This window comes from Pelodiscus sinensis, chromosome 3 (assembly GCF_052426305.1).
Source record: "Pelodiscus sinensis isolate ZL-2025 chromosome 3, ASM5242630v1, whole genome shotgun sequence".
Lineage (NCBI taxonomy): Eukaryota > Metazoa > Chordata > Testudines > Trionychidae > Pelodiscus > Pelodiscus sinensis.
The window spans coordinates 141,196,550-141,224,106 of NC_143054.1; the positions used below are offsets into that span (position 1 = coordinate 141,196,550).

At 46.2% G+C, this 27,557-nt stretch overlaps 1 protein-coding gene across 5 annotated transcripts in view; it reads left to right on the forward strand.

Moving 5' to 3' along the window:
- RASGRP3 (RAS guanyl releasing protein 3) overlaps window positions 1-19,237 on the forward strand; it is a 79,387-nt gene extending 60,150 nt beyond the window's left edge. For 2 of the 5 annotated variants that reach the window (XM_006131317.5, XM_006131318.4), the window contains exons 12-17: window positions 76-191; window positions 3,369-3,516; window positions 9,397-9,433; window positions 14,138-14,263; window positions 15,555-15,919; window positions 16,432-19,236. In XM_006131317.5, coding sequence (XP_006131379.1) covers window positions 76-191; window positions 3,369-3,516; window positions 9,397-9,433; window positions 14,138-14,263; window positions 15,555-15,919; window positions 16,432-16,440 — 801 coding nt within the window. In that variant the 3' untranslated portion in view covers window positions 16,441-19,236. Of the gene's footprint in view, window positions 1-75; window positions 192-3,368; window positions 3,517-9,396; window positions 9,434-14,033; window positions 14,072-14,137; window positions 14,264-15,554; window positions 15,920-16,431 lie in introns of those variants that run through there. The other 3 variants (XM_089777388.1, XM_089777389.1, XM_089777390.1) reach the window with 3 other exon arrangements.
- The last annotated feature ends 8,320 nt before the right edge of the window (window positions 19,238-27,557 follow it).

The following is a 27,557-nucleotide window of genomic DNA, read 5'->3' on the forward strand; positions in this document are numbered from 1 at the left end:
TAAATGTTCCTTGATTGGATTTTATTTTGCCATTTTGTTGTCAGTGATCAGACAATCACGTCCTTCATCTTTCAGTCTGTTTTTAGGAACTATGATCATGACCATGATGACTATATCTCTCAAGAAGACTTTGAAAGTATAGCTGCCAACTTTCCTTTCCTGGACTCCTTTTGCGTATTGGACAAGGATCAGTAAGTTTTTTATTTTTCTTCATTGTTTTTGTTTTACTGGTTTTTTAAGTTAAAGAACACACCAGGCCTCCCAGACCTCCAAACTTCTTATATATCTGGCTTTTCACCCAGTAACTTGAAGGGCAATGATGATTAAATCTTTTACCTATTATCATTATATTTATTATTATCTAGCATTTCTATTACAGGAGCTCCTAGCAACCTCCAGTTCAGGGTCCAATTGTGCTCACATTTGTTAGACAATCCCTGCCCCAAAGATCTTACAATCAAAAAGATGAGATATATCAGGAAGGTGGATAAAACAAAGGGGTAGAGCAGATGAGGGAAACAAATAATATAGAATGTGCACAATTTTTACCCAATTGGGAATGTTTATTATAATTATCTAAACTTCTTTTGGCCAATTACACAAACAGGTAACATTGATTAGCTAATTAAACCATTTAGAATGTGTAAAAGAAGAATAGAAAATGATATTAAAAGTATCAGTGATGTGGTGTAAAGTCTTTCCTGTTTAATTAGTCCTCAGAAAAGATTAACATCTTGGGGAGGTGTGGTTTTAATCCTCTATAAAGCACTTCAGCATGTGAGTTGTGACACTGCTGGATCTAGTAATACATAAATGAGTTGGCAGAGAAACTATGTCTCTACCCAGATGCTCTAAAGAGATAATGTTGCTCCTTATTAAAGAGCTCAAAGTAAATGTATTGCCTCTCAGGGATAGCTTTCTCTCCTGCCTCTATTATAGTCAGTGATGTAGGGCTAAGCTTTAAGGTGAATCTTGCAGAAGTATTCCTAAATTGCTAATTCTCTCAGGCTTGAGAGCGTCTCCGATGGTTATCTGGTGTGTGACATCACCATCACTAACCAGCATTTTGCCAGTCCATTTTACCTAACTGAAACTACAACAGTTCTGAGATGTCACACCTTATAACAAACACATGTAACAACAAACAAGATGCTTAACTCAGCTGTTCGACACCCAATTTGTAGCCAGGCACGTCAAAAGGAGCCAGGTTCTGATAGCTTAATGGAGATGTGCAGGGAGGATTCCCGCTATGTACCCAGACATATTAGCAAGCTGTTCTGGGGACCCTGCATTGTGTCCACCATAGATCACACCCAATTGCCTTAACCCACTTGTAGCAAGTTAAAAAATGTGAACTCCCCAGAAGTTCCCTCTCCGGGATCAGTGTCTGACTGTGCGGCGTCCTGGGAGGAGGGGATTGTCTCCAACGTTACAAAAAGTTCTTGGCTCCCAGTGATCTCAGTTGCCCTGCTCACCCACTGACCATTCTCTTCCTTCCTGCCCTCCACACTGCTGCCCGAGGCTGCCTGAGTGTTTTGGGAAGAATCCACAGACCGGCGAGGGAAGCCGATCAGGTTCCTACTAAGGATCACATGCACCTGCTCATAGAAGCAGCATATTTGCAGCGATGCTCCAGACCATCCGTTTACCTCTTTTGTCTTTTGTACAACTGTCTCAGCACTTTTGTTTTCACTTGGCACTTCTGGGTGTCCCTGTCGTAGCCTTCCTTCTCTGTGATCTTTCTGACCTTGGCATAGATATCTGCATTTCTTTTGCTGGTTCATAGTTCTGTAAGAACAGATTCCTCTTCCCACATTGCAATGAGGTCCAGGATCTCCTGCATCCTCCATGCTGGTGCTCCTCAGAGACCCTGGGAACTCATGGGAAGGTGTGCTGCTTAGGTGTGCTGTCAGCTCTCTGAGGCCTGCTCACCATGCTGGTCACACAGGAAATGAAATTTAGATTTTCCGGGGGCTTTTCCTATTCACTTGGAGAGCAGCAGAGCTGAAGATCCTTGCTAGAGTAGTCACTGCAGGGTGCTGTAGGACACTTCAGGCTTATCTAGACTACACTAGAGTGTTGAAAGAGGATATGCAAATTTCACGGGAATTTGCATATCTTCTTCCAATCTCACTTTTAGAAGCGGAGCTTTCGAAAGTGAAAGTAGTTTCGATGTGGCTTTTTCAGCTTTTTCCCCCCTTTTGTTGAAAAGCCGCTCTTCCTCAAAAAATGAGGTTTATGCGGCTTTTCGACAAAGGGTGAGGTTCGCCGAAAAAGTCGCATCTAAACTACTTGCACTTTCAAAAGCTCTGCTTTCGAAAGTGAGATTGGAAGAAGATATGCAAATTTCCTCTTTCGACACTCTAGTCTAGATAAGCCCTTCCTGGAGGCCAAGAACATCAATTTTCAAAATGCTGCATCTGCACTACTGCAAAGTCAACCATGGAAGGTCGAATTTTGTGGTTACTCCTCATGAAAACAGGACTACAGAAATTGACTTTAATAGCCCATAAAGTTGACAGAACGGGCTCAGTAGTGTGGACTCATTGTTTAGAAAATAGACCTCATGCAGCTAAGTTTGACTTAAACTCCCAGTGTAGACAAGACCAAAATGTCTTGAAATATATAGTAGATAGCTGTCCCTTTCTCCATCACTGCCCCCTGCTGGCCCAATGGGGTTATAGCTATACTGGTCACCATCTTTGTCCCTTTGCTGCCCCCCTGTGGTCATTCTGCAATATAACTCCCTCCTACCAGACCCCTCCCTTTCCATTTTATATGAAACAACTGAGTTTCACACACATCCAATTATCCTGGCACAACCGATACCTAACCTTGCGTTAAGTTATGATAAGAAGCTACATGTCAAAAGTGGTGGTCCTAGCTCTTACCATTTAGGACAGTGTTTCTGAAAGTGGTCTGCAGATCCACTCTGAGAAACCTGCTAACTGACCGCTCCCATTTGTTTATTTACCGGCTTTGCAGCCACAGACCTTGGCTCCGGTTCATCGTTTGCAGCCAAGGGGAGCCGCGGAAAGCAGCAGCCCAGTCCAACCCACTCCCACAGCTCCCTTGACTGAAAATGGTGAACCAGAGCCAATGGGAGCCATGAGGCTCTGAGGCTGCAAAGCTGGTAAATAAACAAATGGGAGCGGTCAGTTAGCAGGTTTCTCAGAGTGGATCCGTTTTGAGAAACACTGATTTAGGAGGACTTCTTGAGCAAACGGACTCACAGGCGGATGGACAAATGGATGCACATTTCTAAAATATACAGAAAGGTGTTCTGTACATGAGCATTGTACATGTTTTTAAACAGTTGAATCCAAACATTTCTACGTGGTGACATTACCATGACATTCTTTTTACAGGGATGGTCTTATCAGCAAAGAAGAAATGATGGCCTACTTTCTGAGGGCTAAATCACAGTTACAGTGCAAAATGGGACCAGGCTTTATTCATAACTTTCATGAGATGACCTATCTTAAACCAACTTTCTGTGAGCACTGTGCAGGATTTGTAAGTATGTTTTTCATACTTTCATGCTTCACATATAGACTTAGTCAGCCTCAGGAGATGATGAACTAACACCCCCCAAGAGGAAATGGGCCCCAGATACCAGTATTAAGAATAGTGTCTTTGGCCTGCCCTAGTATTACAATGAGGAACTGAAAATGTTTACTTTGTGCTGTCCAAATTTTCTTGCTCTGGCTTTTAAATGTTTAAATTTCAAGACTTTCTCTTTGGAAAAGAGAGGCTATGGCCTGGGAAAAGAGGACTGGAGATTCCTAGAAGAAAGTGGGAGAGAATCTCTGCAGAGAGCTTATCTAGATGGAAAGCTAAACCACATTAACTAAAAAGGTGTAAGTGCATTACTTCAAGTGCATTAAACCCGTGTGGACACTCTCATTCAGAAGTAAAGATGGTCTTAGTTAAAGTTAAAGTGAATTAAGGCCTCTTTACTTCTGAATGAGCATACACACAAGGGCTTAAATGCACTTTAAATTCAAACTTTTAATGCACTTTAAATTTGCATCTTTTGTTAATTCAGTCTCCCTTTTGGAGTTGCCAATCCCAGAGAAAGTGGATGTGTGGAGCAGAGGATGTGGATGAAGAAGGCAACACATTATTAATAAATTGTTCTTGGTACCAGCATTAAAAATGTTTTTTAAAATTTCCAATAAATTGTGGCACTTTTAGCAACATGTAGAAAAATATGAAAAATGTTTGATTTCTCCAATATATAAAATTCCATCCATTAATTATAGAGTCCCATCATTTAAACAAATTAATGCTTTATTGAAGCCTATCCTGAGTAGTCAGCAAACCAAATATTTTTGAAAAATCAGTAATAAACCTTTCACCGATTATGCTTCTAACAAGTCATAATAAAAGACTGAATCGGTCTGATGTAAATGCTTTTAAATGAATGGAAAGTACCACCTGAAATATTATGCTGAATTGCCATCTTCTCATCTGAACCTCCATTGAGGCAGCATTATTTTTTTCAATGCATAATTGCTTCCCATATCACTCAGTGGCAAAAACCCAGTCTCTTTTAGGACCAGCATAATATCTGTCTTTTGTTTCTCTTCTTTCTGCATCTTCCTTTTTCTCTGAGTCTTCTCTGTTCTTCCCTTTGTGTTTCCCTGCCTGCAGTAATTCCAACCTCCCTATGGGCTTCACTCACACCCATTCCCAAGTCTAGTTGCTAAAATGATCAGCAGTGGAATAGTTAACATTGACTCGGACGTGTCCTCATGGGGATAGAAGAGGGCACAAAGTTGCTAATGGGGTGCAGGGAAATGGGAGCAGCTGCCCTGTGGCCCAGCAATTTAAAGGGACCCAAGTCTCCGCCCCTTCCAGGGGCACAAAGTCAGGCCCTCTCCCAAGTGCCCACTGGCTTGGCAAGTCTCTCTGCAGCCCTGGGAGGTCTGTCCTTTTCAGGCTTTCTACATGTGCAGGGAGACATTACGGCTTTGGTTATACTTGATTCACATATGGAAGGTTTTCTTTACAAACACAAGTGCTAAAAACTTAGTACATTTTACATGGAAGATTAAATGTTGCAAAAATCTGTGAGTCACAAATGTATCAATAAAGATGGATCTGGCCCATGGACTATATGTTAGATACCTATGAATGAGAGTATTTAAATATTAAGAGATATATTGCCTGTTCAACATTTATTTTATTTTATTTCTTTGTGCAGATGATTGTTAATGAATTTCGATATACTGACAAGTCAACCATGGAGGGCTTACAGCTTTGTTTTAATTTAAAAAACTCATGGTAGAAAAGAGGCAATACATTTATCTTAAAGATTTTTAAAGATCTGAAACCTGCTGAAAAGTGTGCATATAATGCACTCTTCTACTGTGGTCAATACGCTTTAGTCAAAAGTGACTGAGTTCAGTGGAGGAATTTCCATGGCCTGTTATATACAGAAGGTCTGACTAGATAAATTAATGGTCCCTCCTGGCCTTAAACTCTATGAATTTTAAGATCCATTAATTAATCTCCTGCAGCAAGAGAATAGGACATTCCACAAAGCAAATTGGAAGAAAACTTTATAACTAAGGATATGTCTAGACTACAGGTTTTTGTTTTGTTTTGTTTTTCGAAAAAAGTGACCTTTCTTCGAAAAAACATCACCTATGTCTAGACTGCCGTCACGTTCTTTCGAAATTAAATTGAAAGAATGCGGTGGTTTTTTCAACAGCGGTAAACCTCATTTTACGAGGAAGAATGCCTTTTTTTCAAAAGAGCTCTTTCAGAAAAAGGTGTTCTTGAACACAAACAGAGCTTTTTCAAAAGAGAGCATCCAGATTGCTTGCATGCTCTCTTTCGAAAAAGCAGATTGCTTTTTCGAAAGGCTTGTGGCAGTCTAGACAATCTCTTTCAAAAGACGCTTGTAGTCTAGATGTACCCTTTGAGATGATCCCAATGTTCTCTGATCTGATTTCTTGCCTTTTCCATTGTTATAATTTTGGAGGTCATTTTTTGAGGCCTCATCCTGAGATTTCAATAGCAGTCACAGAGGGTGTCTGTGGCAAAGCAGAAATTAAACCTAGATCTCCAATGTCCTAACCATAAGCCCATCCTTCTCCAAAGGACTAAAATATTGGTATTATTTGTCATGTTCTGGAATAATACAGTAAAGCTGTATTATTCTGATTTCTGTTAAATCCAGCCTAAAAATAACAATGTACAAAGGTGGTACTCTGGATAAAGAAAAAGGTCAAAGATATCCATGATGCAAATTCACTGAATCCAATGACATTGTGCTAGACATGAAGCTCTCCCAGACACGGTAATAAGAGCAAAGAAAATTGAACTTAAAAGCTCTTCATGCATTATTTCTGCATTTCAGTTCCGTTCATTCAGGGGTAATGCATAGCTCTGAACTGATGTGGTGATTCAAAGTCAAAATGATGTGCACTGACAGTGTGCAAGGCTGAATTGAAATGACAATTAAAGGTCAGTGCTAGCCAATAAAATATCTATTATTAAACACATATGAACATTAAATGTCAAGCTAAAATCTCTTGGCATTTGACAATGCGGAACAGATGTGGCTATGGTCAAAGTTGTATCCAATGTTGTGTTAATGCAATGGGGACCATGCAAACGTTTCTATTTGACTCAGAGCTACCTCAAGTTAGCTCCCAGAAAATCTGTGTTAGACATGTTCAAACTTACTAAGACAGAATCTGTAACTTGACCTCCATTGTGTATCCATGATAACGATGTCAAATTAGAAACTAAAGAATGTACTGTGTTGAATGGATAGGATAACTTAACGTTAAAATGATATTTAGTGGTTCTAGCCCAAATATTAATGGAAGCAAATAATTATCAAAAATGATTTCTTGGTATTTGAAGAATCATAAAGAGGTACCAGCCAAAAGGGCTTGCCAAGTCATGTAAAATAGTGTCAGGTCTGTTGTCACTTTCCAAGCTAATACAAATGGGTACCTCTCTCTTCACACACTAAATGTAAACTTGATTGACATGGCCAAGTAAGTATTAAAAGAAAACAAAAGAAAGGAGAATGTTAGCAATAAAGAAGTGGGCATAAATTATGGATTAAATTCACCACCTGCCTTTATTTTTTCTGCTGTCCCCTTTATTGTTCTTTTATCACCTTCCTTCTAGGTTGGTTGCTCTATCCCATTCACCCCATTTTCCTTTCCAAATCCTTCTATTTTGCCTGCATCCCCTCACTTGGTTTTCCTTTTCGTGCTTTCCTCTGCCTTTTCCACACTCCTGCTTTTCCATTTTTTTTGTTTCCTTAATCCCCAAAGTTTTTTCATAACCCTGTCCTTAAATTTTTCACATGCACTTACATGCACACACACACACACAACTTCTCTCCACGTATCCAGTTTGGCTCTATGTCCCCACTCCCTCCCTCTACTGTTTAAAAACGTATTTCTGCCCTCCAAACTTGGTGTTTTCGGTCCAGTTTGTCAGAATGGTACTCCAGGTTCTTTATACTGATTTACAATGGCATTGCCTTGCTCCCACATCTCTCTGTCTCCCTCACCCCCTCAATCATCTCTGAAGAAGAGGCAGCGGCACCATCTAGGCTTTTGGCTAAGGGGTCAGTGTTGTCTTGATGATGGGTTCGCCTCTTCTCAAGCTGAGATTGTTGCTTCTGGTTGTCTACCCCTCGGAGCAACCCTCCTTGTAAATTCTTGTCACCTGTCGGATGTGGGGTACACATAAGAGCTTACTGGAATTTTTTACTATCCACTTCTGTATGACCATACCTGTGTTAAGAACATAAAAGCAGCCAGAGTGGATCAGCCCAATGGTCCTTCTAGCCCACAATCCTGTTTGCTGACAGTGTCAGATATCAATGCCAGATGCTTCAGAGGGAGTGATGATTATCCATTCTGCTCAAATGATCTATCCTGTGTCCTGCAATCCTAGATTCTGACAGAGGCTAGGGATACATCAGAGCACGGTGCTGAGTCCCTGCCCATGCTGGCTAATAGCCCTCTGTGATCTTATCTAGGATGCTTACATTCAGGCTAACTTTATTAACATTTAGCAATGCACAAGTTGCTTGTTAAGAGACTAATGCTACATCTTCCGCATGTGCATGCTGTCTCATTTACTTCAGCAGGACTTCTGGGGGGATAGGGTTACAGGGTTGAGGCCCACGGTCTATTTTCAAGCAAGTTTTGACATTTGTCTTCAGCCATTTTGGGGAAAAAATTAGGTTGCCAGCACCTAAGTTTCCAGGCGCTCAGGGCTGCAGCAGAAAGAGGTGCCCCTCCCCTAGCCCAAACCCTGCTGCAGCCAAGGGAGAGGCGTCGTTCCCACGATCCCTGTGCTGCTGCAGCAGAGAGAGGTGCCTCTCGCTCGTCACACCCAGGTGCAGTTGCAGGGAAAGAGCTGTGGGGAGTCTTTTCTCCCTGCTGTATCCCCTGATCAGTGACCCCACCCCAGACCCTGCACCCCCAGGTGGAGCCCTCCCCCCACCAGTCCCCCTCTATCCCTGAGCCCTCCCCAGACTCCAAAACCCTCAGCCCCACCTTGTCACATTAATTTTGTTACATGAACCAATATGAAGGTGATGTATCACATATCTCCTCCATACTGATACACATAACAAAATGTGGCGAGGAGTCCTGTGGCACCTTATAGACTAACTGAAGTGTAGGAGCATAAGCTTTCGTGGGCAAAGACCCACTTCTCATGCATCTGATGAAGTGGGTCTTTGCCCACGAAAGCTTATGCTCCTACACTTCAGTTAGTCTATAAGGTGCCACAGGACTCCTCGCCGCTTTTGCAGATTCAGACTAACACGGCTACCCCTGATACATAACAAAATGTGTATTCCACACATGTGGGAAAAATTAGAGGTAACACTGGCCAGAACCGTCTTTTATGATTTATGGGTTAGAAGCTGCTATAGTAAATGAGAGCTGAATTTTTCTGGGTTAGAAGCTGCTATAGTAAATGAGAGCTGAATTTTTCATCTGCATTATTTTATCCTGACATACCTGGACATCATATGTCATCCAAGTAGCCGGAGAATGGCTATAGCAGCATTGCATAGCTAGATTGCATTAAGCAGTGTTATACTTTATGCTGATTCATTTAGTTAAATTGACAAGATGGCAATTTTTCACCCATTTCTGGAAGGAGGCATGTTCTGTGTTTCCTCTCCTATGCAAGCTTAATTGCTGATAGTAGAAGTGAGGGTTGAAGCCAGTCTAGGCTTATCACAACTGGAGGAGGAGTCCTGTTTAACAGGAAGGGTGTTGAGAGCAGTTATATCCTGTTTGTGCTTTTGCAGCTATGGGTACTTCCTTCATTTATGACCTTGCTTTCCTTCCCGCTTTCTTTTTTGATTCCTTGATGCTCTTTTGTCTTTCATTGCAGCTCTGGGGTATAATCAAACAAGGATACAAATGCAAAGGTAAATACATAAAGCATGGATGTCGTTTTCAAGACAGGTATTCTAATGTTTGGCACAAATACATCAGACTCATTTTTGGCAAAAACATTCTGTTCATCCAAATTTTGCTAAGTCATTTGCAATACAATTGTCAGTAACCAGTGAAATTTTACTGTTGTCAGTCACCAGCTGCATGTTAATACACTACAAGCCGAAAATCCAGTGTGATTTCTAACTTAGTGCTAGCCAGTGATTAGAATTTATATTGGGAAAACTCTCTCACTCCAGGTGAAGTAGAGAGAAATCCTGAATTATTTTAGCATTTTGGTTTGGCCCAGAACTTCAGGAGATCCATGTGTGCTGGCAATGCTCTTTCTTCTTCCTGTCGGATAAGCCTTGCAGCCTCAAAGGCAATAGCAAGAAGGAGCTACTTGCTGGAAAGATCATCAAGTTTTTAGTTCCTAAAATACCTTAGAGATTGAGATGTCATTTCCAGGTTTCTTCCAACTCCAATATAAATTGCATTTAAAAAACCCACACACCTCACCTGCAATGCTTCTGGGTCCTGCCACTTGAATCTTTTCTGCAAACTTGTTCCTTAATTGTTGTATTTTTTATGAAGTACAGGTCTGCACCAGTAAGAGACATAGAAAATAGCATTGTGGATTCCATGATTCTTCCATTCTCGTGATTGCTAGTGCTCACTTTGATGCTTCACGATACTAGATGCATGCAGGCTCCTTTTCTTTGCAGACACTCAGAGCCTCCCTGGACTTCCCAGGGACAAGTAACTTATGGTATATTATTTTCAAAGTGCAGAATGCTCCCATTCTTCTTGACCTGTATTTGATCATGTGGATCATGGCTCTGTCTATTTTCCCTTCTTCCCTGCACACTGTTGCTCCATTGCTCCTGGGAAAGGCATCCATGACACAGTTGACATCCTCCCAGGAGCCCCCTGGAAGCATCTGTGCCAGGCCACTGTTTGGTCATGCAAGGGACTCCATCACTATTGGTTTCTGTCCTCCCCCCCCCCACACACACAACAGCGTGAGGGCCATTTGCAATACAGACCTTTATTAAGAAAAGGAAGAGTAGGCAGGGCTTGCAATGCCTGCCCTGAAAATTCAACTTGAGAACTGGAAGTCAAGCTGAACTTTCTCCTGTTCATGGCTCATCCCTGGCCCAAATGAGGTCTAGTTAAGGGGATGTAGTCTGGTAATTAAGAGCACTGGAGTGGGACTGAGCATCTGGGTGACCTTGAGCAAGATGCTTCCCCTCTCTGTGATTCATTGCCCCAAATGTAAAATGGGGATAATGACTCTGGCCTCCTTTGTAGGGCGCTTTGAGAGTTACCGGTGACTGCTAGGGATGTGACTGTGTATACGAGTACGTAGTTAACTGATGAGCCTGGGCTCATTGTTAATCTCGGTTACATGCAGCCCCCTCTGCCCCCGCTGCCTCTGATACAGAGACAGAGGGGGCAGGAAAAGGCGAGAGCCAGTGCATGTGAGGAGCCTGCTGGCTTCCTGCAGGTGCTGGCTCCTGTTGAGCTAACTGCTCCCTCCCCTCCCACAGAGGCAGCAGCAGGGGGAGAGGACCGGTTTCTGCAGAGCCACCTGCACCTCGCCTCTCATGCTATTGCCTCTAATACAGAGGCAGCAACATGCGGGGGATAGGAGGGGGGGAAACAGAAGCCGCTGCTCACAAGGAGCCGCCTTTTAAGCCAGCTGCCTGCAAGCACTGGCTCCCACCTCTCTCCCACCCATCCCCTTCCCCACATGTGTAAACGTGTTCCTGCTGAATTTTTCAGCAGGTCATGTTTATACAAATAAAAACATTTTAACATCCCTACCTAATGCTGCATAAGAGCCAGATTGTGTTTATTGGGGTTTGGTTTACTAACATGCAATTGGAATATACTCCTTTGCAGAGCCCGGGTGACATGTAATGATGCATGACTGTCAGAGACTTCAGCTTGACTTTCAGATCCCAGAAGGTTTGCAGGGCAACAATTTCAAGAATCACCTGTGAGCACCCGCTCTTCCATATAGCAATGTCTGAGTTTTATGTAGCTGTACAAAAATCAGGAATTTTCAAGGCCTGGTGGTGGAGGATAAAGTGCACAGGGCACCGCGCACTGATTAGATTACATGTTATGTAGCTGTTCAAAAATCAGGAATTTTGTATATATTGCTTACCACACCTCAGATACACTCGCCCAGGAACCTACCCCTGTAACAAACCCTATTGCCAACTCTGTCCCTGTATCTATACAAGCGACACCATCGCAGGACCTAACCACATAAGCCAAAACATCAGGAGCGCATACAGCTGCACATCCTCTAATGTGATACATGCTATCAAGTGCCAGCAATGCCCCTCTGCCATGTATTTTGGCCTAACAGGACAGTCTCTGTGACAAAGGATAAATGGACACTGTGACGTAGTGGGGGCAGGGCTGGAAGAGAGTTAGTGAGTTGCTGGCTGGAAGCATGGAGGAGACAGCCTAGGGAAAGGGACTGGAGTTTAGGGGCCCAGTCTCCCCCATCTCAAGGGGGCCTGAGGCATCCTAGCCCAGCTCTGTAACCAGATTACATCTGTGCTGTGCTGTATCCTGGAGAGGCAATAAACTCCCTCTATTCCACCGGCTGGTGCAGTCTGTTTGTGCCATTTCGGGGTGCAGGAGACGGGGGACCCCCAACGCGCCATCACAGACACAAATCAGACATCAGGAATGGGAACACACATAAACCTGTAGGGGAACATTTTAACCTATCTGGACACTCGATCATGGAGTTAAACTAGCCATTCTTCTGCAAAGGAATTTTACCACCCAATTGCAGAGAGAGACTGCTGAACTGGAATTCATTTAGAAATCTGACACTGTTCAACCTGGGCTTGAATAAAGAAATTAACTGGTTAACACACTACAAAGCCAATTTCCCCTGTCTTTGACATTCACATAAAAAACTATGAATAGGAAACATCCAGCCTACTTAATTAGCTTTTACAACACAGGTCCTACAATTGACAGGTAACTGCTTTTTCTGTTCTACATATCTTGGATTCTGTTATTTCCACTCCAACTCATCTGATGAAGTGGGTTTTACCCATGAAAATTCATGACCCTATACATTTTTTTTAGTCTCTAAGGTGCCACAGGACTACTCATTATATATTACATACATTACTCATTACGGTAGTATATATCGTAATGAGTAATCTCTTTGTAATGTTTCCTGGCATACATGAACATAGTGATGTTTGAAACTAGGGATGTAAAATCCCATTTAATTGGTTAACATATTGTTTAACCGGTTAATTGATTAAAGGGGAGGTGGGGAGGCACTCCAGCCCATCTGGGACAGCCCCGCTGCTCTCCCCCGGGATGGAGCAGCCCACTGACCAGGCTGGAGAGGCCTCTGCCTCCAGGGGGCGAGGGTACCCCACAAGGAAGGGCTGCTCTAGCCCAGCCTGTGCAGCCCCCATTCCATGGCAGGCAGGAAGCTGCTCCAGCACCCACCGGTTAACCTTAACCAGGGCTTACTGGTTAACCAGTTAAACATTCACATCCCTATTTCATAAACTAAAAAAACAACAAATGGTCTGGTAGCACTTTATAGACTAGCGAAACATGTAGATGTAGGTGATAAGCGGAATTCTGTTATTCCCCTTCTTAGGTCTGTCTTGAAGTAGTTCATGTCTGGGTACTTGTCTGTGTGGATTCTCGCATTAATACTCTTCCTATCCATTGCTGTCCTTTGATCCTTATCTGCTTCTTTTTTATTATCCAATCTTCAGGTGTTATAGATCACCAGTTCTGCCCACTTGTATTTCCCTTTGTTATTTTCATACCCTCTGCTCCTTGTTTCCCGCTCCCCCTCCTTTTTTTCCCCCTTCTCCCTTATTTATTTTGGTTCTGTACATCCTAAACTCTAGTCGTCTGAAGAAGTGGGCCGTGCCCACGAAAGCTCATGATACCATCTATATGTTTTATTAGTCTATAAAGTGCTAACAGACCATTTGTTGTTTTTGTAGTTTATCCTGTACTGACTAACTCGGCTACTCCCTGAAGATCTCTATTTGAAACAGCATTAAACTAAAGTCTGCTATGGAACGTTTATTGCACACAAGCAAAGTCTGCATGGACCAACAAATATGTAGCACATTAGTGCATTTTAGATATAACACGGTCTTAGCTTGGCATTACTGCTATGTGGAGACAAATCCTGAGATGCAAGTAGCCATATCTGATGGTTTTTCTAGTGTTCATTAGATAAATGCAGATTTTTTTTTAATTTGGAGGTATTTTATTAGTGCTTATTGGTTATACCCAAAATTCAGAAGCCCTAAACATAAATTGAAACACCCCCCATGTTTGCCACATCAAACAAAAGACCCAGCTTGTCCATGTTTCTGGAGATTGATCCAGGGAAGCAGATTCTTTGCAGCTGGTGACCTGCTCAGATCCGTTTATTGACCCAGCAGTGACTGGATCTACATTTGGCCTCAGTGCCTCTCTGGTGCCATTTTGAAACATGCCCACCTTGGCTGACTTATCTGTGCCAACCACCCATTCGGCAACCCACGCATTTCCCTTGCTTTTTGTCTTCTCCAGATCTTTTTGATCAGAATGTTTGAGCGTGTATGTTTGCGCATGGCCCACAGGAATCACCTGACACCGCAGCTAACTCTCAGTGATTTGGCAATTGTTTTTAACAGATTGTGGTGCCAACTGCCATAAGCAGTGTAGAGACCTGCTTGTGCTGGCATGCAGGAAGTTTGCAAGAGGAACCTCCATGGGCAGTAGTCATGGTTCTCTGCCTAACAGTCCTTCTCTTCCTCCAGGTAAAAGCAGCCTTTATTACTAATTTACACTCATTTTGAATGCGCCCAAGATCCAAACCGCATCTGCATATACAGCAGACTCTGTGCTGATGAATTATAGGACCATATTTAGGCACCCATCCTTCTGTAGTTCCCATCTACATTAAGATCTATTGTATTCTTCAAGGGCATAATTACAGTCCTCACAGAAGGACTCATAGCTACAATGCTTCTGGGGCCTTTGAAGGAGCAAATGCTGGAGCAATAGCTCCATTTCCATTTGAAATGGCACAGTTTATATTGCATTTTTTTAGACTTCCATAAAACTATATCTATTCAAGTTCTTACTACCCTACCACATAACTAATAATACAGTAAATACACTTCTCTCGGTAGCCGGACAACTGTGCTGCCAATAGCTGGGGGATGTAGTGATACTACTCCAGCCTTATACAATCCTTTACTTCCCCTTGTAGCCTCTCTCCCCATTTGCACATGTAAGGCCAGCAGCAGTCCAAAAATGGAATATGGGCACTGCAAAAATGGGATCCATGTCTGTACCACCTCCTTCATATCAAAGCTAATCTGGGGCCCAGAGGTATGTTTCCATACCATGGTAGAGCTGCCATTCCATCCCAAGAAAAATGTTGCCTGAATCGGATAGGATTCCTTCATGGCTTACTGCTACAAAGTGATCCCTTCTCTCTCCCTAATTTTGCTTGCTTTAAAAAAATAATTTTATAAAGCCCCATGCAAACACACTGCACTATATAATAGCTTCATTGTGACACCCTTGCTCACACTGAATAGCAGTTTACACCAAGAAGGCAATGTCTACATTACAGAGTTTTTCCGGGCTACCCCGGAAAAACTCTGCCGCATCTAGGAAACACATCTGCTCTTGAAGAACAGATATGCGTTTTTGGCATCCCTGTAAACCTCATTTTATGAGGAAGAAGGGATGTTCTGAAAAAGGGTTTTTTTCTGACATTTGGCCCAGTGTAGACAGGCCAAATGTCGGAAAAGCCTCTTCGAAAAAAGCTACGCAACTTGCAGTTCACAATTTGCATAGCTTTTTCCAGAAGAGCAGTGTAGCATAGACATAGCCAAAGAGTCCTGCTGAAAAATCAGTGAAGTTAACCAAGGTAATAAAGTCCTGCTCCAAATAAGAGTGGAAGAAACAAACCCTGGATGTTAAATAAATTAGAGTTGAAACTTGCCTTAGCAGATCCCTGCTGAAAAGTTCTTGAAAGCATTTAGTGATCTTGAAGTTGTATATTGAAAATAAATTATTTCAATCTCTCTCTTATAGTACAAGATGAAGTATTTGAATTCCCCAGTGTTGCTACTGGGCATCAGGATTTAGATGGCAGAGCGATCACCCTAGTGACCGGCTCGTCTCGAAAGATTTTAGTCTGTCTCCAGCGGGCTACTACCAGCCAAGCAACGCAGACAGAACCATTGTGGCATGAACCTGGCTGGAGTGACTCAGGTTCCCATACTTTCCCCAAAATGAAATCCAAATTCCACAGCAAAGCCGGAAAGAACAAAGGCTTTGCAAAATGGGAGAATGAGAAGCCCAGTATACAGGCCCATGTGGATATTGAGGTAGAGACCACAGAACATTTGCTGGATGAGAACAGAATAGAAACACTCCAAGAAAGACAAGAACCTGAGGTGAGTAGTAAAGTCCGAACAGGTCTGTTTAAAATCAACTACCACTGAAGGTATACATAAACTATTGTCTGTGTTTTTAAACACTGTTTTTGCTGACTTTTTTGTAGCACATAATAAGATTTCAGTCATTAAACACTAACTTATCTAAATATATAAGCATCTATTTATATAAACCCAGACTTTGTTGTGTTTATTATTTTTTTTTACTTTAACACTGGGGATGAGTTTTTTGTGCTTTGGCCAAGTGGACTCTTAGAAGTCAGATGTTCTACTTGTGGATTATTTTCCTTCTGAAATATTAAATACGTAAAATAATCTGTGAGTAATCAGATCATATTCTGCACTGTTGTACCAGCAAAACACAGAGTAACTCATTGGATTCTAGTGTACATGAAAGCAGAATGTGGCCAATTATTGCCAGGAGCAGTAAAAAAGATTATATTCTAGCACAGTTGGTCAACAATGGCAGTAGATCTCTGAGGTGTAAGAGTGTGCTTGTTTTTTGGTTACAGGATAGCTGATCGCTTGCCCTGAAAGATGGAGGACAATTAAGATGCCCATTAGAACACAGCAAGATGTGGAATGCGGTAGACCACCCTTTGGCTATGGAAACGATTATTCCTGTAGCTCACGTTTAAACCTTATGAATCCAGCAGACAAACCTTCCTGTTATCTTATTTAATAGGATGTTAGAGTCAAAATGCACTATTTATTTTCTCATATGATTAAATCGTCTGTTGAACATTGCTTAGACAGAGCACAACAATGTGTTATGTGACTGTGTTACGTCTACTCGTTTGATACTTCTATAGGTATATGCCCACAGGTGGAAACTGTTTCTACAGGCAATCCTACAGTCATACAAACCAATGAGGATAAATTGTCTCCTCTTTGGAAACCTCACATCAGCTCATTGTGTCTGTCTGTAGCAAAGGAGATGAGGATGGCATCTGAGTTTCCAAGCTAATTTGATAAAGCTCCATATTCAGATGTTCATAATGACATTTTTGTTGAAAAGACCTGAGTTTATGTTCACTGATATATATCATAGGAGCCTTTGGAAAGATGAGAATTAATTCTCTAGGATGCACTTGGCACGCCGGTATTCAAACTTTTAAGATGTTTACATTCTTCTCATTAAACTTAAGTGTACTGATGTGCCGCACAGGCACATACAGGGCCATATGAGAATGGATTTTCAAACATGCAGCATGCAGTTAATGGACTGTAGGAATTTCAGGACAAATATCATTATTCATATGTCTGGTTGTACAATAAATGGAGAGATGCCCTCTCCCCCAGCACTGATTATGGTAAAATTAATATGCAATAAACATTTTAGTTTTACTTTTTAATGTCCTTTTAATCAAAACTGAAAATATCTAAATAAAATGTAACACTAGATTTCATGAAGAACCTTGAATTTAGGAAATTCATTGTCTCTGTGTCGACTTGTTCATAGCCAATCTCCCCCATCATTATTGTCAGGGTCTTAAAACCTAGACTTTGTTACCAAACCTGCAGAACTGACTCTCTTCGGGAGAGTTATATTGTCCAGAATGGAGGGAGTTCTGCTAATCTTATATTCTGGTTGTGCTGGAGAGTGGCATCTGAATTTTCTTCTGCACAATTCAAGCTAGAGCAGATAGGCCATATGGAAGCAGGTCTGATTCTTGCTATGAGGAAATGTCAATGGATCTGGCAGATCAAATTGAGCAGGGTCAGGGCAGTCTTTCTGGGACCAAAATAGCATTGACCAAGTAAAAGCAAACAAATCGTCTTGCCTGGATGAGCATCATATAGTATGCCCTGAGTAAGATCTAGCCACTGAGCACTGGAATAGGTTACCAAAGAAGGTAGTGGAATCCCCATCCTTAATGGTTTTTATGGCCAGGGTTGACAGAGCTCTGGCTGGGATGATTTAGGTGGGGTTGGTTCTGCTTTGAACAGGGGGTTGGATTCAATGACCTCCTGAAGTCTCTTCCAACCCTAATTTTTTATTATTCTGTAAATGTGTTTTCCCAGGGACCAGCCCTGAAACCTCAGCCTGGGCTTGGAGAGGGAAGTTGGGCTCACTCTCATTTTGCACATCAGAAAATGAAGGTCCTGCAACCTTCAATGCCAACTGTGCCATTAGACGAGCTGCACAGGGGTGAGTGGCTGGCATTTAGAGATCAATGCTACGCTACTGCTGAGGGATAAGCAAAACAGAATCCAGCGCACTCTGTCACTCAGCTGTGTTGGCTCTTCAGGGCTAAGAAGTGTGTAAAACAGTGAAAACACATTTTGGGCACTCAAGCAGGCAGATGGGTCTCTTAATACATCTAGGAAAAAGAGCTGGGGTACGTCTACACTACAACGCTAATTCGAACTAACTTAGTTCGAATTAGTTAATTTGAACTAAGCTAATTCGAACTAACGCATCCAGACTAAAAAACTAGTTCGAATTAGCATTTTGCTAATTCGAACTAGCATGTCCACATTGAGTGGACCCTGAACTGGGGTTAAGGATGGCTGGAAGCAGTGCCGGCAGGGCATCAGAGTAGGACTTAGAGCGTGGAGCTGCTGCCTCAGGCTAGCCGAGGGCTGTGCTTAAAGGGACCCGACCCCCACCCCGGACAGACAGTTCTCAGGGGTGTCCCGCTTGCAAAGCAGTCCTGGCTTGGAGTGCCCGGAGTACCCACACTGGGCACATCACAGCACTCGGCCATCAGACCAGCTGCACTTGCTGCAGGCTGCCATCTGGGGAGAGGGGGCAATTGGGGGGCTGCAGGAGCGCTTCCACCCCGAGAAGCCTGCAGAGCCAGCCCAGTCCTCCCCATCGGGGGCTCGTGCCCCATTCCTCCCTCACCTCCTTCCACTTACCCCTCCCTAGCCCCCCTTCCTCATGTACAAAATAAAGAAAATGTGTGCTCAAAAATAGAATCTCTCTTTATTGAACAAAACTGGGGGAGACTGGGAAAAGGAGGTGGGAGAGGGGAAGAGAGAGGCTGGGAGAGGGGAGGGCAACTAAAATGATCAGAGGTTTGGAACAGGTCCCGTATGAAGAGAGGCTAAAGAGACTGGTACTTCTCAGCTTAGAAAAGAGGAGACGGAGGGGGGATAGGATAGAGGTCTATAAAAGCATGAGTGGGGTGGAGAGGGTGCATCAAGAAAAGTTTTTCATTAGTTGCCATAATAGAAGGACTAGAGGACACCAAAGGAAAGGAATGGGTAGCAGGCTTCAAACTAGTAACAGAAAGTTGTTCTTCACAAAGCAAAGAGTCAACCTGTGGAACTCCTTGCTGCAGGAGGCTGTGAAGGCTAGAACTAGAACAGAGTTTAAAGAGAAGTGAGATAAAGTGATGGAGGTTAGGTCCATGGAGTGGTATTAGCCAGGGGGTAGGAGTGGTGTCCCTGCCCAAAGTTTGTGGAAGGCTGGAGAGGGATGGCACGAGACAAATGGCTTGGTCAGTGTCTTCGGTCCATCCCCTCCAGGGTCCCTAGGGTTGGCCACTGTCGGCAGACAGGCTACTGGGCTAGATGGACCTTTGGTCTGACCCAGTACAGCCATTGTAAGCTCAGGGCTCAGGGTCGGGGGTCTCAGTGGACCAACTTGATTATCATGCACACCTGCTCCTGGGTGGCCAGGCTGGCAGCTCTCCTGCCCTAGACGGCCACTTTCCTGTGCCTAGTGCGGAGGTTGTGGACGAGGTCCATGATGTCCACACTAGACCAGGCGGGTGCCCGCCTCTTGCAGTCCCAGGCAAGCTCCTGGGAGCCACCAGCCTGGTCCCGGGAAGAGGGGGAGGGCTGGGGGGCATCGGGTGGCTGGCTTGAGCTGTGCCAGGTGCAGGGTCTGCTGGCTGGGTGCTGGCAGGCTTGCACCTGGCACGGGCATCGTAGCCAGCCTGTGCCCCTTTAAGGGGTCCGGGGCCGGGAGGGGGGCATACGAGTTTCCCTGGTGTTGGCCAAAGTGGCCACCAGGGAAAGCTGGGGAGGGCTAGCCTCCCACTAGTTCGAATTAAGGGGCTACACACCCCTTAATTCGAACTAGTAAGTTCAAACTAGGCTTAGTCCTCGTACAATGAGGTTTACCTAGTTCGAACTAAGCGCTCCGCTAGTTCGAATTAAGTTCGGACTAGCGGAGCGCTAGTGTAGCGCCTATCAAAGTTAATTCGAACTAATATCCGTTAGTTCGAATTAACTTTGTAGTGTAGACATACCCCTGTTGAGTAAAAAGGTATCATTTTTACAGTCAGGCTGCGTCTAGACTGGCATGATTTTCCGGAAATGCTTTTAACGGAAAAGTTTTCCGTTAAAAGCATTTTTGGAACAGAGCGTCTAGATTGGCACGGACGCTTTTCCGCAAAAGCACTTTTTGCAGAAAAGCGTCCGTGCCAATCTAGACGCGCTTTTCCGCAAAAAAGCCCCAATCACCATTTTCGCAATCAGGGCTTTTTTGTGGAAAACAAATCTGAGCTGTCTACACTGGCCCTTTTGTGCAAAAGCTTTGCGCAAAAGGAACTTTTGCCTGAACGGGAGCAGAATAGTATTTCTGCAAGAAGCACTGATTTCTTACAGTAGGAAGTCAGTGCTTTTGCGGAAATTCAAGCGGCCAGTGTAGACAGCTGGCAAGTTTTTCCCGGAAAAGCGGTTGATTTTCCGGAAAAACTGGCCAGTCTAGACACAGCCTCACTTTCCAGAGTAGAACAGCCCGTTACCCATGCTGTAAGCTACTCTTTGTGCTAAACCCATTAGAGAAGAACAGCCAAAATAGCAGTGGATAGAGTGCAAAGAGCCACATACCGGAGGGAGAGAGTTGTTGAGAAAAAAAAAAAAAAAGGTGCCGGTACACCAACACAAAAAAAGCACTCGGAAAGGTCGGGAAGGAATTTTCCTCCAGGGTAGATTGGCAGAAGCCCTGGAAGTTTTTTGCCTTCCTCTGTAGCATGGGGTACAGATCACAGCTGGAGGATTCTCTGCATCTTGGGGTCTTCAAACTATTTGAAGGCTTCAATATCTGAGATATAGGTGAGAGGATTATTCTAGGAGCGGGTGGGTGAGATTCTGTGGCCTGCATTATGCAGGGGGTCAGACTTGATGATCATAATGGCCCCTTCTGACCTTAAAGTCTATGAGAGAGACAAGATCTGGGAGGGAATTTTTGTGCAGGAGGAAGCAGGAGGAAGAGGATGCTGGCTCAGGGAAGGGGCTTCAGGCTGGAGAGGGTTGGGGTCAGGTGGATGGTTGGGGTGCTGAGCAAGCCGCAGGCTTGTGGCTGTGAGGGTGCAGGAGTTTGGGCTGGCGTGTATGAGGGGCTCAGGGCAGGGAGGCTGGGAGTATGATGGGCTCAGGACACAGATTTGTGATGTGTAGATGGTGCAGGAATGTTGTGGCAGAAGACTGGGGATGTGGGGGTGCAGGAGTTTGGGGATGTGAGAGGCTCAGGACAGGGGGTTCCAGTGCATGATAGGCTCAGGTTTGGAGTCGGGGGGAGGGGGGTGTGGGAGTGTTATGATGCTGCAGCCAGATGGGGGCTTGGCCCCAGTTGGCCAGGCTTCATTTTTAAATAAAATATGTCAAACATAAAATGTTTCAGCGTTGTCTTTATTTCTGAGAGGGGTGAGGAACCTGTTTTGAGTCAGGGGTCACTGACCCACAGAAAAGTCAGTCAGGGCCACACAAGTGAGATGCTAAAAAATAACCCCTCCAAAACCCCCTAAGCCTCACCAATGTGGCCCCAACTGTGCTGGTGGGGGAAAGGGACAGGGTGCTGGGGCAGGGTGCCGGTGGGTGCTGGGGCAGGGTACTTGTGGGGGTCTGCATGGGGGAAGGGGACAGGGACCGGTACCTGAGGATCCTGAAGCTGCACACCAAGGCCCAGGAAGTGCGCGGGCTGCTTCCCCATCCCCCAAACAGTGGTGCTGTACCTGAAACGCTGGTCCGTCGCATGCCTGATGCCTTCCTGCATGGGGGAAGGAGGAGTCCCAGACTATGCCAGTAACAAATGCTCTGGCAGCAGGCGCCTTGCCCCTCCGCTCCCCACCACAGCACACACTGACCGAGCATCTGGAGCCAGCGCTCTGGGGTCTTCATTCCCCTGCTGCCTTCCCGCATGGGAGGGAGGGTGAGTCCTGGACTGTGCCCGCTCCAACTACTCGGGCCGTGGGGGCCGGAGAAGAAAGGCGTGCGCTGCCCGAGCAGTTGGAGCTGGCGTGATCCAGGACACCCTCTCTCTCTCTTCCCTTCCCCTCACCCCCCGCGCAGGAAGGCAGCATGGGGAATGAAGTCCCCAGTGAGCTAGCTCCAGCTGCTCGGATAGCGCACACCTTGTTCCTCCACTCCCCACAGCAGCGTGCGCCGCCCGAGCTGCAGGAGCCGGTGCTCTGGGGACTTTATTCCCCCACTGCCTTCCTGTGCAGGGGAAGAGGGAGTCCCAGACCACGCCAGCCCCAAACACTCGGGCAGCATGCGCCACCGGAGCAGGCGCAGTCCTGGACCCCCATTCCCTCCCCCATGCACAGGAAGGCAGCAGGGGAAAGAAGTCCGCAGCGAGTGATGGAGTGGCGTTTTAGGAATCACGCTGGCTGTTGGAGGAGCGGGGGGAGAGCAGCCCGCATACTTCCAGGACCTGGTGTGCAGCTGCAGAACTCCCTCCACCCTGCAGGAAGCCCACGCTACCTTTGTTGTCCCTGGAAGTAGCATCAGCACAGCATTAATCTTGGGGGTGGGAGGCAGCACCAGGGAGCACTGGGGAGCTGGGGGCCATTTGGGGGCTGCAGGGGTGGCTTTGCGAGCCGCACTTTCGGGGGAGGGGGAAGAGCTGCATGAGACTCATGAGTTGGCCACCCCTGCGCTAAACAAAATATCACTGGCCATTACTTATTTGGGCCAATGAGGACCCAAACTCTAACCTGCCTTTTCTGGAGATGCTGACAGAGTATCAGATTCTACATGTCATTTGAGTAAACAGTTCTCAATCTTGCTAATATTTCATCTGTATCCTTAACTTTACTTACTGGAGTAGGCCCACGGAGTTCAGTGGGAGCCACTTCTGTGTGTAAAGTTACTTATGAGCAGAAGTCTTCACAAGAGAGGGGCCTAAAGCAGGGGTGAGCAATAATTTTTGATGGGGGGTACCACTCCAAGATTTTGGAAAGTGGTCGAGGGCTGCACTCTTCCAGGATATTAATGGAGGAGATGTGGGGTCTGGGATGGAGGTCGGGTGCAGAAGAGAGTTTGGGGGGGTAAGGGACTGGGATGCTGGAGGAAGACAGGAGTCTGGGAGGGAGTTGGGATGAAGCAGGTTATGGCAGGGGACTGGAGTGCGGGGCTTTGGGATGTGACCGAGGATAGATGGGGATTGTGATCTGGGGCAGGCACTTCTATTGGGGGCACGTCTATACTGCAGTGTTATTTGAAAATAACAAGGTGAGCATCTACACTGCACACCCATTATTTCAAAATAATTTTGAAATAACAGGTGTCTTATTCCAGAATACGAAATCCTCATTTCACAAAGAATATCACCTATTTCGAAGTAGGGTGCGTGTGGATGGCACAGCTGTGGTTATTTCGAAATAACTGGCCTCCAGGGCTGCTCACAACTACCCAGGTAGTCACTCTGTTCATACCCCTCAGGCCTCTATAGTTTCCCTTCCTCTGCAGCCTTTAAAGGTGCAACCACAGGGGAAAGTTTATGGCACAAGGAAGATCCTGACAGCCCTGTGCCACGTTGCAGTACTCGGTTCTGCATTCTGCAGCAATGGCTCCCACCGGGGCTGCTAGCGAGCCACCAGTCATCCCCCAAGCCCCTACCCAGGCGTGGAAGAGGGCCCCTTCCCAGTCTGGTGCAGAGGTCCTGTATCTCATTGAGGTCTGGGGAGAGGCAGCGAACCTCCAAGATCTCTGCACCAGATGCAGGAATGCTGACATCTATGGCCGCATGGCTGCAGGCCTGGGCCAGAAGAGCCACATGTGCACCCAAGAAGAGGTGCACATGAAAATAGAAGAGCTCTGGCAGGCCTACACAAAGGAAGCAGAGTCCCCGCTCAGGGGCAGCACCCCAGTCATGCCACTTTTATGAGTTGCTGCACCACATCCTGGGGAGAGGGGTCGGTACCTTCCCCCACCTCATCGCGGACTCCAGCCTGGAGACACTCATCAGCCTTGTGGAGGGTGGGGCTGTGCACCAGGAGGGTGAGAGGACGAGGAGGTGGAGGAAGAAGAGGAGGCCGTCCAGGACACAATGCCTCCCAGCCAGGAGGTCATCCTCTCCTTGGAGCTGGTGCCCCCCCGCCCAAGATTTCTCTCAGGGTTTGGATGAAGCCTGGGAGGCCCCATGAGGTGAGTTCCATTACTTTCCCGAGATACACGTGGGGGGAGGTGAGGGGCTGCATATTCCTCGCTCTGCCTTCTGGGCCTGGGGCTCGCACAGCAGCCTGTGCACATGGAGTACCAGGCCGGAGCGCACAGCTGCATGAGGCTGCCACAAAAGAACCCTCCTGCTCACAGGGTTTCTGGAAAGGCCTGCCTTACTCCTGACCCTATGGCGGGACACCTTCCCACCACAGGCCACCACTAAAGAGGCTGGGGTCCTGGATGCACACGGCCCAGGTTCACGCCTGCACTCCTGGGGCAGCATCCACTCTCAGTCAAGCGCAGCAAGGTATAGGACACCACGCCACTGCATAGGAACCTCCCAAGAGGAGGAAGAGGAAGGGACCCCAGTAGCACCATTCCCGGCAAGCAGCATCTGCTGCACGCACGCGCACACACACACTTCCCCGCAAACACCCTCCCCCCCAGGCAGGTATAGAAGTTCTCACCCCGTGGGATGCCACCACTGCCAGACCCGGCATGTGTGTGGCACAGAGGGAAGGTGAGCCACCTGTCACTCCTCTGCTGCCTGCAGGCTCCTGGCCTGGCCAGCACCTTCCCACGTCTGCTTGTCCCCATGCTGTGGGGGTAGTGAGGATCCTCTGGGACATCTGTGCCCCTGCGGGACAGTGCATGCTGTCCAGGCCACAGATGGCCTTGATCAAAGCACATCACCTGTCTGAACAAAGATCTTTCGGTGTCAGCTCAAGAGATGAGGGCTGGGCTCCATGCACAGCGTCCCCTGGGATGACTGTCTCTCTCACTTTTCTTCACAGCTGGACGAGCTACAAGTGAGGCACATCCACCACCTCCCGTGCCATCTTCCCGAAGCCGAGAGAGCCACCACTACCACCAGACAACCCCTGAAAGGAGCTGGAGTGGAAACACATCACCTGCCTGCATGCCCTGCAAAGCGGCAAGAGCAGAGGTGGAACAATGACTGGGAGCTGCACCGCACCACCTGGCAGGAGCTATCCCAACAGCCCCAGAGCACATGCATGGCCTACACTGCCACCGCCAACTGCCTGCTCACCACGATTGAGCAATTCAGCATCCCCACATACACCCCCACACACACTCCTGCTCCTGCCCTTCTGGTTTCTCTCTCAACTCCCCCTGCCCCGCAGGGCTACTGAGGGCCCCCTATTTATCAGTTATGGGGGCAGGCTTTTTACTGACAAAATGCTAGTATAGACGTGGCCTTATTAGTTCAACAGAAGGCAACATTTTTCAACCAGCTGTTCCTATCACTACACTTGACTGCACCAGGTTTCAGATATTGAGATTTCCTCTCTCCTAGAAGGGCAGAAGGTATTAAAGCTAAAAAATGGTGTGGTAGAAGGTGTTATGGTCTGAAGTGGACTAGGCCTGTGAAGTGGCTAAATGAGGGGATGTCTACACTATGGGATAAGGTCCAATTAAGATACATAATTAACGTAGCTGAAGTTGAGTAACTGAAGTCGAAGTAGCTTAACTCGCCTTTTGGCGCTGTCCAGACTGCAGGAAGTCGAAGGGAGAACACTCTTCCTTTGACTTCTCTTACTCCTCATGGAAGCAGGACTACCAGCATCGACCAGAGTGCCCCTCTCAGTTCAAATTCGCTGTCTTAACTAGACCTGCTAATTCAAGCCATGGAAGAACGACAGCAGCAGCTTTGATCTTCTCTGCAGCGCAGACATGCCCTAAGTGAGGAACAAATAGATCCACCACTAGTGTATTCTTGAAACCTTTAATTCAAGCTTTTAGGTTCTATATCGGGGTGGGCAATAATTTTTGAAGAGGGGCTACTTCATGAGTTTCAGAAGTGATTGCAGGCCACCTTGGAAGGGGCGGGCCAGGAGACTCTGTGCTCCCCTGCCCACAGACCCTGATTGGTCTGCCGACAGGGGACCATATGAAATCCTTGTCCCCTGCCCAGCCAGGGGCACATGGCACCTAGAGGGGACTGCTAGCTGTTTTGAACAGCTGGTGCTTCCCTCTGATGCCGCACACCCCTGGCAGAGGGGAGGAGACTTTGCACGCGCTCCCATTTCCAGGTCTCAATTGGCCTGGGAGGCGGGGGAGGAACAGAGCGGTGATGGGTTGGCTCAAATGGCTTGGCGAGCCAGATCCTGCCTGAAGAAGCTATCTTGCCCACCCCTGAGTGCAGAGTCTGGGAGGGGGTCATAGCCTGGGGCAGGAGTGCAGGAAGGGGCACAGGGTCTGGGAGGAGGTTGTAACCTGGGGCAGGAGTGCAGGAGGGGTGCAGGGATTTGGGCTGTGACCAGGGATAACAGATTGGGGTCCAAGGTCTGCGAGGGGATTGTGACCCAAGGAGGGGTGTAGGAGGGGATGTAGTTTCTGGGAAGATGTCTGGGGGCTGGAGCAGGGATGAAAAAGGTTTGGGTTATATGGGGTAGGGGTACTGGAGCGGGGTGGAAGGAGGGGCTTGGGTGCCAGAGGCAGGCTCTAGCTGGGAGATCTTACCTGGACAAATCCCAGACAGCAGCCCAGCACATTCCTTAGCCAGGGTCCCTGCCTTCCACACCCCTGTACTGCTCACTGCAGCTACAGGAGCCATGTGTTGCAAACACTGTGAGCTGAGGGGATGGGAGGGGAAGGGCACTTCACATACTGCCTGTCCTGAAAACAGGCAGCTGCTTTTTGCCGGAAACTGGCCAATGGGGATTACTGGGGGTGGGAGCAACATGAGAAGCCTCTGCCTTCTCCCCCAGGCTCTCAGCATTCACAGAAGCACACGGCCCTGCAGAAGCCCAATTCAGTGGGTGCCAAGCAGGGGCAGGGCAGGCAGGGAGCCAGCTGAGGCTCTCATGGGCCAGATTCAGCAGTTTGCTGGGCCAAATTCAGACCACAGATCATATTTTGCCCAGCTCTGCTTCTGGTTGTGCCCTTTCAAAGGGTCAGAGTAAGTTGGAGGGGGGAAAAAAAAAAATCACACTGCCTGGTATCCAAAGTGTTTTTACTGGCTAAAAGTTAATTTAAAACCCCACCCTATCTCAACCAATAAAAAAACAATACCTCTCAGCACTGTATCAAGCAAAGTGAAATGGGAAAATATTTTATCATTTGTTTACTCTGACACCAGTGTGCACCATAAAAAGCACAATGTCATTGTTTCCTCCTCATTGTCTCAGTTTCCTTTGTTGTCTACATGGGTCTCTCACAACAGGTGAGAGAAAAACAGGGTTTAAAAATCAGAAACTGATTGTAAAACCAGAGCCAGGCTTGTGGATGTGTGTTCTGTAGCAGGTATAAGTCCTTTTCACACACCTAGGAA